At 40.6% G+C, this 15,418-nt stretch overlaps 1 protein-coding gene across 1 annotated transcript; it reads right to left on the bottom strand.

The window, feature by feature from the left end:
• Positions 1-4,020: 4,020 nt before the first annotated feature.
• LOC140230837 (uncharacterized) lies at positions 4,021-15,218 on the bottom strand. Its single transcript, XM_072310980.1, has 3 exons — positions 15,089-15,218; positions 4,901-6,858; positions 4,021-4,354 (listed from the first exon to the last, which is right to left on the bottom strand). The coding sequence occupies exons 2-3, from the start codon at positions 6,769-6,771 to the stop codon at positions 4,141-4,143; spliced, it is 2,085 nt and encodes a 694-aa protein (XP_072167081.1). The 5' UTR covers positions 6,772-6,858; positions 15,089-15,218; the 3' UTR covers positions 4,021-4,140.
• Positions 15,219-15,418: the final 200 nt, after the last annotated feature.

The raw sequence follows: 15,418 nt of genomic DNA, 5'->3' as shown, positions 1-15,418 counted from the left end.
AATGATTTTGGAAGGATTTTTTGTGGGCGTTCCCAAGTAATCTGAAGAAAAATAGAAGAAAAAATCGTTAAAATATATGAAATGTTTCTAGATATTTGTTTTACCGCAAAAGTGATGTTGAGGATATCATAAATCAACACTAATCAACATGCATTTGGATTTCAGGGCCCCTTTAATTAGCGTATACAATGCGCAAGCACCCGTTTCAATGTACTATTCACCGTTTGTCCCATGCTATACATTATTTCTCTTTCTCGAGCGCGCATCCTTACACAGACACTGACACACACACACAAACACATTTTCACACCCTTATACCCTTTTCACATCAACCAGGGCCATTTCTGCTTCCAACCAGGGAGGTAAGGTGTCACCTCCCTGCTCCAACTATAATACAGAAGGGCACTGGCAAAGAGGACGGCTTACACGACACCAAAAGAGACCAAGAAGTCATCTTTGCGAAAAAGACATCACACGATTTCAGCCCATATCTGACAGCTAAAAGTAGAGCAGAGACTCTACTTGATAGTTATACGAACGGAACGCTTTAAAATACGAAAAATAGCAATTATGACGTCACCGCGCCAATTATTACGTCGTGAAACACACCATATACCTTCTGTAATGTACTTTCCCACATTTTGAATTGGTTCTTGCCATTCCACTGATCTGAATTTTAGTATCCAGTGCAGACCCATGCTTTCAGTATTTTGTACATGATGCCACTTGGCCAATAAACGATTTTCTTCCGAGTAAAGTATAATTGATTCAATTACGTATCATAATGCGTACAAGTAACATAGAAAGATATATGAATTATAAGACAGAAAACGAATATTACAACAAGGGTATTAATTTGATATCCGAAAGGCCTATACATAAACTCTATGGCATAAAAAGAAATGTACATGAAATTACACTGTAGTTTCATTTTGATCGCAAACACATTTGCGATGTAAAGTGCAGCGAGGCAGAAAATTACGTTAACATTCAATATCGCTAAATTTGGCTAACATATTTTGCTTTCCAAAGCTCTTCATATAAAATCGAGTAGATCTTAAAGGGGATGGCTAGTAACTGATCAGTGGGAGTCAGTGGGAATGCTGGGGGATGATTGTTCCAATCCTTGTGGGATTCATTTAAGAGTACATTATATATTTTATTGTTATGTGAAAATTATTTGCTTCAGAATGGTCTCATATTCAAGTAATGTGCAGTTCAATGTTTCCGCAGGTTAGCATGCCTGTACAGTGACGGGGCGATCGTTAACGGCCCGTTAACGATCGCCCCGTCAAGTTTGGGCTCCAGATCACAGACTGGAGAAAGCTCGATCTTAAATTTTAAACGCAGTCACGTGTTCAAGATGAAAGACATGATAGGTCAACTGAAAACACCATGGCAACATTCCAAAACAAGGCAAAAATGATATGACTTTCAAATCACACAACGACTGTATAAACATTGAATATCGGAGAAAGGGTCAAACTATCTGTAAAATGCACTTTTCCGTTTTTTCTCCGGCTTAATGCTAAATAGCGACCCCATCTATAAAGGGGTAACGGCCACTTTATTACGTGTTACCTGAGGAACCATACTATTCTAATTGTTTTGATCAAAGATTACAATAGAGATATTCGTCATCATAAAGCGCGTTAGTTAATGCTGTAGTTTCCAATATATTATGTTTCATTAAACGTTGTATCTTGTATTCTGTTTCAAATAATGTGTCAATGCAGGTACATGTATTTATCATCATTTTTGAATCTATGTAAAAATCGATTGTATGTGTAAGCCATTAGGTATTAAGGGAATTGGGTCAAACTTATTCCTACTTTTTTGGTAATTTACATGGATAGACATCACATGAAGAGAAAAAAAAAAACACCAGAAGATAACAGAGGCCGAAATTGATTACACGACATTTTTTCTTCTTCTCCTTCTTCTTCCAGTTTTCTTCTTCTTCTTTTTCCAGTGGTGCATATTCCCACCACACAATTGTCATGTTTTGACTAAAAAATTATTATTTTCCTGAGGTTAGGACATTTGCTACCCTTTTGATTGGTCCACTCTGAATGTCACCCTCTGTGGCGGATCTAACTATCTGAATAATGCAGGCAAAGGAACTTCACAGATAAAAAAAAAAAAGACTTACTTCACTGTAAAAACAGAAACATGCATACAGTCTGTATTTTGAAGGCAAAAAAAAGGTGATAAAATTGCAGATTTTTATCAAGCATGCTGTGCATATATAAAATTGGCAGCTCTGAGCTGGAATGTGTTTTGCTATTTCATTTAACTCACCCGAGACTCATCGCTGCGATCATCCGATGTTTGCTGCGAAGTCCTTACTAGTTTAGAGTATTCACATTAAATCCTCGATTTAACAGAGCCTTCCAAATCAGAGAGGGCATTTTTTATTCCCTTATTTATTATTATTGATTTTTTTTTTTTTTTTTTTTTTTTTTTTTTTTTTTTTACTCTGCCTGTTGAGAAGGCGGTCCCCACAAAATGTTGCTCGGACGGTGTCGCGGTAACTTTTGACAAATTCTACCCTAGCCCGCGACAATCATTCTGTTAAGACGCTCTCGCGGTAACATTTCGATGATACACTCAACACGCATGTGCAATAGACCAGGGCCCCGTTGCTAGAAACTTTGCGTTTAAACGCAACTTGCAACTGATTGTCACTGGCCAATCAAAATCATTGCTGCATGCATGTCTTCTTAATAGGGCAGACCCTGAGCCAATCAGAATGGTTGTTTCAAAATTAGCAATTATTTGCAATTGATTGCAACTTTCTTGCAACGGGGCCCTGGCAGACCGAACGACGCACCCCGCGCCGGTCACGCGCATTGATTGTACCCATGCACACCCCCTTCACGGATGACTGGGTACGTTGTTATGGAAACCTACCCGGAGAAACTTTTTCATAAGTTTCTATTAAGACGGTACCCCTCGCTCTCTCCTGCGGTCTTATTGCTAGATAGATGCTGTGAATTTTATTCTCTGAATGTTGTCCCGACATTGTCGGGGTATAAGGTTTGTCCAAAAATAGTTGAGTAAGCAGCTACACCGATATGACTGTGTCCGAACGAATTTGATCTGCTTGCGAGCATCATTATTTCATGTAACTCAAAGTAACCATACTTACGGATATTTGACAAATGACTATGAAAGTTGACAAATAGTAGGAAACCGAAAAAAAAAAAAACACATTAATTTCAGTATCCATCTCTGCATGTTCACAGCGGCTGGTGTTTACAGGCAAGTCAAATTGAGAGAAAAAAAAAAATCCAACAGGTTATATTTGACCCCCTTCATGTGGTCCTGATATGGATCATTCAAACATAAGTAATATTCAATCACATAACAAAGGAACCTATAACTGTCGATAGCATTTATCGTCTAAACAGGAAGTAAAATTTGAATAACTAAATTAGATACGTACATTTTTCGTATGACGTTATGACGTATAACTCACATAATATTGGACAGAGCAAAATAGACTTCAGCCTTCTCCCTCAGCATGAGGTTCTAATCTTATCCTATTCTACTCTAATACGAAAAAAAGCAAACAAGGTTCTAGTTGAAGCAAATGTAATTGTCAGTTACTACATGCATCATATTTCCGGGATCACATTATACTCGTAGACTTTCTCATATGAAACCTCATTTTGACAAGTTTCCCCATACAGGATGTATGTACAGTCACTCTATTGCACAAAATGATAGACTCGACTTTTTGAGAAGAAAGACTAACAAACACAAATCACGTAAAATTGCGACTTGCTGTTATTAAATTCTGTATACACAGGTTAGTACTTCGCTTTCACTGTTCGCTATCGTTCATTTCCTTATGACGACATATACAAGGTACGGATTGTATTGATAATAAAATACACATTGAGACTTTGGGGGAAAAAATTAACCGAAAAAGGGGCAAAATAGACAAATATTGAACACGTAGCATTCATTATTCTGGTTTGTTGTTTTTACGGGCGTGAGGGTGGGGAGGGTTGCGCTTTATTTCTTTGTCACCGGATGACAGAGAAAATGTCAGCAGGAAATTATCATGAATGAATAAGTTTGAACAGATTATCTGCGTCATGATCTACAGTGAAAGGTTCAATCACCATCTCTTTACTCAGTGGCATCTGACTGTTCAGGAGCTCCGGATGGCGACATATTGTTACCGTCATGAAAACTCGCTTTCTGTAGCAAAATGACGGTATTGCCGGTGCATATTGCTACTTTGGTGTTGCTAGTTGCAGCTGCCACAAGAGGGCGCCCTCCAGTGTTCAGATCTACCGGGAGGTCGAAGTCTGTGAAAACTACTTCTTTCTCTTCACCAAATCTAGACGGGAGTAGGCAAGGAAATAATTTATCATTATATGGCAAATAATTTATTTCATTCTTATTTGCTGGAATATGCATTATATGCTTACATAACAATGTATCTTGGTGTATCGGTGTATCTACCAGTATTCACTACAGAGATTGGTATTGTAAGCACATTCACGTTGACATCTACTTTTATTTCATTTATTTCGTTTCATTTCATTTCATTTCCAAATATGCACAACATTTACGTACATGAACTAACACAACATAAATATAATGTAGTAACGCAGAAAAATACGTGAAATGAATAATACTATGCATCACTTTCAGACGATATAAACTGAATTAAAATCAAAGTTGCAGGAAATGGGGGAGACGTGCTGAAAGACCAAGCTTGTATTTTGTAGGCTCCTCGTGGACAATAACTAAATACCGTACAAAGCTAATAACACACATACATGTATTTTATTCATTTCATCATTCCTGAAGTCACGACCATCAAACATCTTCATGCTCTGCAACGGAGTGGAGGCGAACTTAATCTGAAAATAAGAAATACCTGTCATATACGGCCAGTGATGCCAGCTGCTTCCCATCCTCAAGGACGTAAATCCCCAGAGCGAAAAACTGTCCACTTGTGTCATGTTTGGTGGCCACGGCTGCAGCCTGCCAGTTGTTTTGGCGAATTGCATGTTCGTTTTTGTCGTCCGACGTATCGAGGATCTTCACGACCACGCCAGCCCTGTTCCATGCATCAGCGCCATTGTCGTCCACATTCCCGATGCTTCGACATACCACGACGAGGTGTTCGCCTTCGTTGGCAAACACCATCTGCAGCGGTGAGATATCGTTAACCACAACGACGGGTGGGACTGACAGCTCAGAGACGGTCCCGCTAAATTGGTCTCCGACCCACACCTGGCCATCGCCTTTCAAGGCTAGACAAGATATTAGGTAATCAAATTGAAAAGGGTTTCCTGGTACATTCATGGTTCGTTTGTGCCAGAGTGGGTCGCCTTTCTCGTATACAATAATACGGCTATCATTATACAGCAGGTAGAAAGTAGATCCGTCTGAGTTTACCGCCATATCTTGAAGCTGTGCATGCTCTCGGGAGAGCCAGGGCGCGGGAGTGACGTTCCCGGAAGTATCGACGGAGTAGACGGTCTCCGTGTCTGCTACCATGAAACTCTCAGTAGCGGGATCGAAATGCATAGACCTGACATCCGCCGGAGAACCGGGTAGCTTACACGTACTCATTACCTGCCACACCTCTGGATAGGAGATGTGGCCTAAGGATACCAGCGATTCTAGCTCGGTCTGTTCGTCGAAGTGAACGTTAATCTCTTTGGAGAACTTTGCTGTGTTCGCTAATGAGAGGTCCAAGGAGTTGCTCTCACCAAAGGTGGCTACAATCGTCGTAAGGTAGTCACGCACGAAAGCCACTTCCGCGTGCTGACCATCTTCCAGTGCATTATCGCCTACCCTTTTTGCCTCTCTTGCGCGTGACTCCGTATGTCCCAATTCTTCATCGATGGAGACTGTCTTGGCTAATACAGTTTCTTCGTCTTTATTCAACTGCTGTAACATCTCGTTAAAGCTCTCTTTCATGGTTCTGGTTATCACCGCGAGACGCAAATCATGTTTGCTCTTGAGTTCGTCTCTCAGCGTACCGTATCTCCGCTTGATGGACGTTCGAAGACGCTTCACCCTGCGTTTTTTGGTGTCCACTTCGCCGAGCGTCGTATCGAGTCGCCGAACAGCCTGCTTGATTTCGTCGCGCTTCTTGTTTGTGTCGGATGTCTCCGCAGAAGATCCGTGGTGAATATTGCTGAAAGAGTGCAGGATATGGCCGGACTGGCGACACATTCCGCAAACGTAACATTTGCATGTGTGGCAGAAATATTCTGCATTCTCTGCGTGCGCGCTGCATGTGTGAGTAGTCTTTTTGCGGACGATTGACACCTTTCCCTTATGTAAATCTTTCAATGAGACCACTTCGTGAGTGCACATTCTCTTGGCGTGAATGGACTGGCACACTGCACAGATGAAATTGTTACACGAGAGGCACAAGGCGGTGACCGCTCCATCCTCGTGACATGACTGACAAGTCATCGTGTTGCCTCCCGATGAACCTGCAGACGTTTTCCGCTGGTCGATGATCTCTAGAAGACGCGCCGCCAACTTGTTGCTGGTGTAATCAATCTTTAACGAAGCAACGCCTGCTTTGCCAAGATGGGTTTCTTGCCGGCAAAGCGGGCAGTCCATGGACTTTCTCCCGCCACGGCCGTACCTCTTTTCGCACTTCGCCAGACATTGGAGGCAGAAGGAGTGCATACAAGACAGGAAACGCGCATCTGCGAAGTACTCCGAACAGACGGGGCACTCCAGCTCTCCCCCAATGGCTGCAATGAGCTTTGAGTCTGCCATCCTTTTCAGCAAGTCTGTCCGGGATAGATCCCCTGACGAATATCACGAGAGTCGGTAGTCAACTAGCAGATAGCAGACTATCATGTTCTGAAATGAGATGAAATAAAGTGAGGTGAAACCATCAAGGCAGACTACTTATGTAACGTGCAAGCCAATGTTGCAACAACATGATGAAATGCAACAGTAACGTCCATATAACTTATGTTGGCACGATGTGGGAGTTCGTGCATCCATTGATTTTTGGCTAGAAATTGAGAATCTGACACAAGTAGTTCACAGAAATGGCGTGACTACAAATGCACGGACTTAACAGAATCACAGTGAATGATCATAATGAAAAAGAGAGAAATAGTATGTACAATGGATGTCGTTAGATTATAATGATAATGTGCCATCCATTGTATAACTCTTTTTTTTTCACCTGAAAGCAAAAAGGCAAGTGGGAAAAAAGTAAAGAAAGGAAAGTTAGCAATATTCGTACGTTTCGTAAACAAAGTCAAAGTATTCATCTGTCTGACATCATAAAAAACACCCACTGTTCAGGACAACAACCATTCTGGAATGAATCACTTAGAGGGGAAATCGAGTCCAAATATAAAAAAGTGTGATAAGAAATAAAAATAATAATAATAATAATAATAATAATAATTATTATTATTATTATTATTATTATTATTATCATCATCATTATAACTACTGTTATTATTATACAAGGTACTTACAATGCGCCAATTCCATATAACTAAAGTGCTCAAGGCGCAGTAGAAAAAGTGAGTTATGAAGTACAAAAATCATTACATACAACATAGCACATGAAAATGAATGACACAATAATGATGATGAAAAAAAAAATCATAATATACAATTCTACTGGAAAACGGTTACGAACAAATGAGTCTTGAGGGCAACTTTACAAGAGTCAACGTTCGAAATATAACGGATAGCTTGAGGCAACTGATTCCACAGGTAAGGTCCAGCGTGTGCAAATGACCGACCCCCCATGATTTCTTCGTTTTTAGAACAAAAAGCAATTTACAATCGGATGACCTTAAACATCTGGGAGGATTATAAAATGTAAAATAGTAAAATATTACAAGTTCAGCGGTATAATTGTAATCGGAATCGGAAGAAAAATAAGGAAGTTATGACATTTTGAAATCTCTCTATTTGGGGGGGGGGGGGGGAACAGTTCTTGAACAGTCAATATGAATATGCAAATGGAAAGTGAGCATTTCATTCCCTCACAACTATACCATAGAGTTTGTACTAAAATTATGAAATTTCAAGTTTTTCATTCAAACGCACTTATGCCCGAGGCTCAATCCGTCGCATATCTAACTGATCACTATTCCAAAGTTATTCAACCGGGATTAACATCATGTTTCAGACTTCACTGACAGAAACAATGAATTTTCGTCACCTTTTTGCACACGATCAAAGGAAAATTGTTAGGGTACGACGAGGTTAGCTCACTCATTCGCATATCTCCTGTACAAGAAATGTTTTGCAGAAATAAGCAAAACTTCGAAATGTCATAACTTCCTTATTTTTCATCCAATTTCAGTAGCTATGCATGCCTATGTCTGTGTACTGTCTACTCGTTCTTATAATCTCAGGTAATCATGGAATGACTTTTTTTGTTTGTTTACACGTTTTTTGTTTTTTTTTTTTTGGACTTATGTTCAGTCGGTTTTGCCTTTTTAGTTTAATTCCACATGCTTAATTTACCTCTGGTAAATACACTGTAGAGCAATACTTGTCAAAAGAAATGAATAATCAAAATAAAAAATGAACTATGTGAACCATTTTTCAGCTTTAGATGAATCCGACTTCAGAGCGCTGTAACTTATGGCGGCTATAACTGGTGTGGGGGGGGGGGGGGTCCAAAGAAGAACAAAAGCACTTTCAATGGGTTATGCAATGGGCCAGGTGCGTTGCTATGTCAGTGCATACATTATTTTTTGTTAGGCATACTTGAAGCCCCAGTTAGAATCTACCACAAAAATAGTACCCAAACCGAATTGGTCTGTACATGCCTATGTTTGTGTAATGCCTACTCAGTTTGTTACTTGGTGCATGAGAACATGGACCTACAACGTTGTAGGTCCATGATGAGAATAAGCCAGTTCGGGGTTAGCTCATGTACAGATGGGTACAAAATTGACCTTTCTTCTTTCGCAGTTGATTACGCACTCCACTAGTCTTCAAGCAACAGAATGCATTAGCTTGCCCAACGTAACAATTCATTGAATTGATCAGTCATGTTCAAACAAAGGATATACTCGCGTAGACCAGGTGATCAGAATGATCCATCAATTGACACTTCGGAACGCGCATCCATTTATTTTACATTGAATGTAATGACAATCTTCTTCTATTGATATTGCCAAGTACTGCTTTTGCTGCCAGGTGGATGTGATGGCAAGCACCACTTTAATCAGGGCTGCCAACTCTCACGCATTGAGCGTGAGATACATGCAATTAACCAATTTTTACTGTCTCACTCTGATAAACGAAATATCACGCTAAACCCCCAAAATGGAATCACATGACTACAAAAATAAATATATCTCTAAATTCTCTGATATTCCGAATATCGATATGCCCGAGCCCAAAATTTCGAAATTTTCCGCGCGGGTGTAAAGCTTAAGCAATAATAATCGTTTTCGGTTCGCGTGCAAAGACGAGCTATTGGATTACGGATTGGTTTCTACCTATACCACGTGAGCGTAGCTTGTACTTTTGGCAAATTACAGTACATGTATGGCTATGACATGTGCTTTACATCGCTTTACACACACTGACTGTGTACGTAGTACGTACGTACGTACGACCGCACAGCAGGCCGATATGCTGCCAGGCGCTAGCCAGGAGGTCGCCCGCTCCGCTCCCTCGCAGTGTCTCACGCCAAACTCTCACTCAAGGTTGGCAGCCCTGCTTTAATACAAGAATTACTTGAATAATCATTGCATCATAGATGCTTATCTCAGTGAATTTAAAACCATCAATGCTCTGCTGGTACAAATGACCTTTTTCTGCTCATGCTTAAAGTGGAATCCCGAAATGGCTTATAATAATCTTGCAACAGACCGTTTCTGTACTTAATATATTTTGTTTCTTTTCCTAAAGCTGAGTAAAGAAGCACTTAATTCACCTGTTCCTTCCCATTAAGTTCCATAGGCAGGAAATCACTTAGTTATTGCTATAGGTTGGGCAAGCCCCCGACAAGCTTTGTGGTTGTTAAGGGCAACTTTTGTGAACAAAGCATACATAAAAATATAATGAATACGTTACAGAACTGTGGTCTATTATAGGTGGTAAGAAAAAAAAATCAAAGGAAAACATTGTAATACAGTGTGCAAACTGACTTGTCCTTGAAAAAGAAAGGGGAAATAACAAACCGTAACCAGCCTTGTATAGATGTTCAGCATGAATTAGTACTGATTGTACTGAATTATTTATGGCCTGTTGGAGAAATACCAAATATGGTAGAGAGATTCCCGCATCTGTTTGTCGCTATCCGCTATCCGCAAGATTAAAAGTGCAAAGATTTCATGAGATCACATGGTTATGAATGTGTTCATGTTCGTCTGGAGTGATTATGACTAATTTATGAAAGAGAAATGCAGATATAAAATCAATCAATCAATCAAAGTCGGTCTTGCCTTTTTTTAGTGCAATACCACATTTTGTGTAAGTTTATGTGTATCTCCAATTACATTAGAAATGAACCAATAAAGTTATGGCATTTTACAGCTTGAGCATGCTCTCACATTAAGCGAGATATACCTGGTGGCAGCCATAATAGACAGAATAGGCATGTGAGGTCATCACTTCAAAACTCTCGGATTGGTTTGTGGAGAATGTATTACATCTGACAACAGGTCCTTCAATTTTCATACAGCGCCTACGTGGTTGTTCCTAAGATCACTGGCTCATGAAAGTGTGTAAAACTGGGAATTCTACACATTTTAAAGGTTGGACTTTGTTCATTCGATCTCACCACTGTGAAAGTCAAACTTGATTACTGAGTGCCACTGCACACACTACGATAGTATATTGGACTACAGTCAAACCTGTCTATAGTGGCCACCCAAGGGAGACGAAAAAGAGAGAGGCCGTTTTAGACATGGTGGCCGCTGTATAGACTGGGTTCAACATGACTACTGGGGGGGGGGGGGTCATCCAGCGGCCGCATACTTTGGGTTGCCGCTAAATACAGATGACCGCAAAGGCAGGTTTGACTATCATGCAGCCCCCTGATGACATCAGACATACACACATCATATCATACATATGTATATCGCTCTTTGCATTCTAATAGTTTATTGTCGTTCCCATTGTGTGTTTTCTTCGCAGAGAAATTATCACATTTGCAGGTACACCTACTCACGAAGACCGGAGGATTGATACAAGTATTTACACACTATAATTTAGAACTGATCCTCCGCAACGCCATGTCATGAAAAACAGTGTGACACTTTCGAGTATATATCACGCAACTGTACAACAGCTTTAGATAATTGTGGCAAAGCTAGTGTTCTGTATCTGGCCAACACCCCATGACAGGATACTTACAAGCGTATACGCTACAGCATGTATACTGGCTCAGCGGTCAATTGCCATAGTGGCTTCTTGTGCACTGTGCACAGTGAACTGTACGAGCGGCTCGAAAAGGCCCCCAAACATTGCGCAATAGCTCGGTCAAAGGGGGTTTCCCATCTACTTATCCATTGATCCACGAACCGATTTCCACGACTTCATGCAGGGAATGCATACAAAAAACATCAAAAGAAAAGAATTGTCCATACCATAGTAGAGATACAAGAGGTTCATAACGGCCCACACCCAAAGTAAGCTGTGATCAAAGTTAAATGCAGCGGCGCTCAGCGGCGACATGTTAAAACAGACTTTAATCGAGAGAGAGAGAGAGAAAAAAAAATGTATATGTAGGGCCTACTTGCATGGTGAAGTTGGGGAGGGGGGGGGTTGCCATATAAATTGGACGTGAAAAAAAAAGAAATTTTATTATTCATAAACCATGAATAATAAAACCATGAATAAATTTATGGAATTTCAAAGCCATACATTTTTTTTTTCATTATTATTTCCTTTTCTACGAAACGTAAAAAAAAAAAAAAAAGTCAGCAAAAATAGGCGATGGCTATCATCAACTCACATCTCTACCTCTGGTTTGTTCACTATTATAGATAAAAACACTCTTGTAGTAAAGTTTTAGTTCGATAATTCAGTTGCTATACGAGCAACTTAGCAGCACAGCAAAACGTCCATATGATGGGAAGAATGCCGGTTCTCCTGTACATTGCATTTTGTAAAGGAAAACTGGCAAAGATTCGTGTGCCTGTCAATGGTCAACGGGAGACTTCTCAGGATTGACATCTTAACTTCATCTTATTTTCATGATAAGGATATGGTGGTACCCGGCCCCGTCCCCCCCCCCCCCCCCCGTAACCATACGGTATTATAGACACAATAATTATGCTTGTTCCAAATAAGCTTTCTTAGAGACATCCCCTTTAAAAGGATGGTACAGTATTGGTGGCGATGAGAAGTTGGCTTTTAACTTTTTGCGAGATAACAAGAAAACACTTATGAAATAGTACAGTGCATACCATTTTAAGAGGAATTCAAAGTTTATTTGATGAAAATCGGTTTGGAATGACTGGAACATCCAAAAACAAAGTTTAAAAAAAAAAGTGATCGTAATAAAAGGTGGGTCCCACACTTTATTAGAAACACCCTGTTTTGGATATCTCAGCCATTTCAAAACCAATTTTCATCAAATAAACGTTGAATTCCTCATGGAATTACATGCTCTTTCATATTTCATATATAAGGTTTCTCATTATTTCACGTGAAATTAGGTCTCAACCAAAACTATACGATGCCTTTAAGAATGGAAATGGGTAAGGATTTTAACCCCTGTTTTTTGGAAAGGAAGCCATCAAAACTACCCCCATCGCAGATTTTTTTCTTTTCTTTTTAGGGAAGCTAGCAAGTGGCGGCCAGGTGGGGCGCACATGGGCGCGCCCCCACCCCTCTATTTTTTTTTTTTTTTTTGTTACAACAAAAGGTGGTATGATGAAAAGAAAAAAATGGGTGTGGGGGTGCGCCATTCCCCCCCCCCTTAATTTTGTAAAGGCACCCCTCTTTACAGAATTCCTGGATGCGCCCCTGCCCAAAATGACGGAAGAATGCATGCAGAGATGAAGAGTGTACACAATAAACGCTTTTAGCACTTGCACGGACAGCAACATCTTTAGGGACTCTCTCTTGATGGATATAGGCCTACCAGAGAAAATATATGTCCCTGTGAAACAAAACATGCACAGAAAGCACATTTGGGAGAATCGGGACAAACATCAAGAAGCCGCACTACCCCCTATTAGGCTACGGAATTTTTCGGGGGGTTGAACCTTTACCCTATACGTGACCCTATTTCGGGACTGTTAGGGGAAAGATCTGAAATCCACCCCTAATAAAAAATTCCCGGTTTTTTCCGGATATTTTCCCCGAAGCGAGCCCCCTTTAAACCGAAGAATCGGGAACGGGCATGCGGTACAGATGATCTGCTGAGTCGGGGGGGGGGGGGGGGGGATTAAACAAGCCTCTAACACTTCAGTTTCGAGAAGACCGTAAAAACTGAAATTCTAAAACTCAAAAACTCTCTAATTGATGAATGAATGAATGAATGAATGAATGAATGAATGAATGAATGAATGAATGGATGAATGTTAACAATTTTCATTAAACTTCTACCGATTTTTTTTTTCTTTTACGGGAGGGGAGAGAATACTCTGTCTCCACTAACATTCATTTTTCACAGTGGAAAAGGATCAAAACGTTTGTTTCAGCAAGTCTGAAATCCACAGGCTCCAGGCCGCAGGCACGCGTGGCCGTATGTAGCAAAACACTCATTAAAAAATGTTGATATCATATCCTTTAGCAAAAAGAAAACAAACAAACAAACAAAAACATAACAAACAAACAAAAAACCCACATATTCATGAAAGCACAGCTGATTGAGGAGTCCGATAGAAGACATAGCCAAACATACTCATCTTATTACTTGTCCAGAAAGTCTTTCGAATTTGCAGTTTCTTCTACTTACCCCGCAGTCTACAACCAGTTCAACATTTTGATGCAGTAGGCCTACTCGTACTATACTGTGACAAAATGGCGTCGTGTCGTCGACGTGTTAACACGTGACAATGATGTAGTTGATAATGAGCAATCACCGGTTTACGAGCAGTTGCAAGGCGCGGGTACCGAAACAGCGCGCGTACGATAATGGTGGCTTTTCTCTTTTGATAGGTGGTTTGCTATCAAAGCGCGCGTAAAACACGCGACGTAGGTCCTGCTACAATGGATTTGAAAAGTAACCTTGTGTGCAGGGGCGGATCTAGGAATCTTGTAAAGTGGGGGCGCAACTAATATTTCTGGTGCCACTTCCGGGTTTCATTTATTTATATTTTTTCTTTTTTTTTCTTAACGAAAAATAAAGGGGGGCGTACCGCGTGCGCCCCCCTGGATCCGCCACTGTCTGTGTGTGTGTGTGTGTGTGTGTTTGACAAAAACAAAAAAAAGTGTGTGTGTGTTGTGTGTTTCAACTAGTTTTTCATAACTTGTTCTATTCCGTTTTCATGAACCAACGGGATCCGTGGGTGATTTCATTACGATTAATTTGTATGAGTAGAAATATTTTCAGTGGGATAGCACGTATAAAAAGGGGAAAATCGATTACAATGTACACTTGGCCTATTGAGTTTTAAAATGAACTTTTCCAAAATGTCACTGACTGAAACACTTTCATTTCCTATTCATATTCAGGCATTTTAACTAATTTCAAGAAGTGCTGCACTCTTTGTTGTTTTCTCTGTTTTCATTGTGCTGTTGCAGTGTTTTGGAGCACTTTGCATATTCTGGCATGCTGCCCCCTATTGGCATAAATCCACATTCAACAACACGGTGCACACACAGTGGATGCATCACATGAAGCAGTGTCAGTGGAAATACGTATACATTAGGTGCGCTGCATTCATGTACGTACAAATAAGATATATCACACGTCCTTTGCTATGGGACAGTGTGTTTCCTGTTTCTTGAAGAGAAAAGAGCGGTGGTACGTGTCCATATAATAGCCCGCCATATAGGCCCTAACCATGCCCTAAACGAGCTTTTAACATCCATGATCATCGACAAGTTATACTTATGCGAAGACAGTATAGTACGGCCTACATTTTGGAAAGTCTCTGACATGAGAGCGGAATCGTATGTACAGTGTATTCGTACTCACCGATGCTCTGACTGGTTACATACAAACGTCGTGTTTGGATCCTGTTCTGCGGTTGTTGCAGCACCAATGTATACAGTACTTTGCACAGCTTCGATTTTACGCAGGGGGAGGCTCGTCTGCACAAATTAATCTAAATGAACGATCACTTCAGAGCTTGGGGGAGCAGCCAGAAAAAGGCCTATACAACATCTCTATGGATACTGCAGTGCATGATGTGTGTCCCTCTCATCCTATTAGCTGTCAGCACTGTCTGCAGTACAAGTCTCGGGGAAACTTCTGGCTTTGGTCTCTACACGTTCGACAAACCACCGAGAGTTGGCACTGGATAAA

Source organism: Diadema setosum, chromosome 7, assembly GCF_964275005.1.
Source record: "Diadema setosum chromosome 7, eeDiaSeto1, whole genome shotgun sequence".
Lineage (NCBI taxonomy): Eukaryota > Metazoa > Echinodermata > Echinoidea > Diadematoida > Diadematidae > Diadema > Diadema setosum.
The sequence above is the reverse complement of the archived record's forward strand: the minus strand, read 5'-3'. Positions and strand labels throughout refer to the sequence as shown.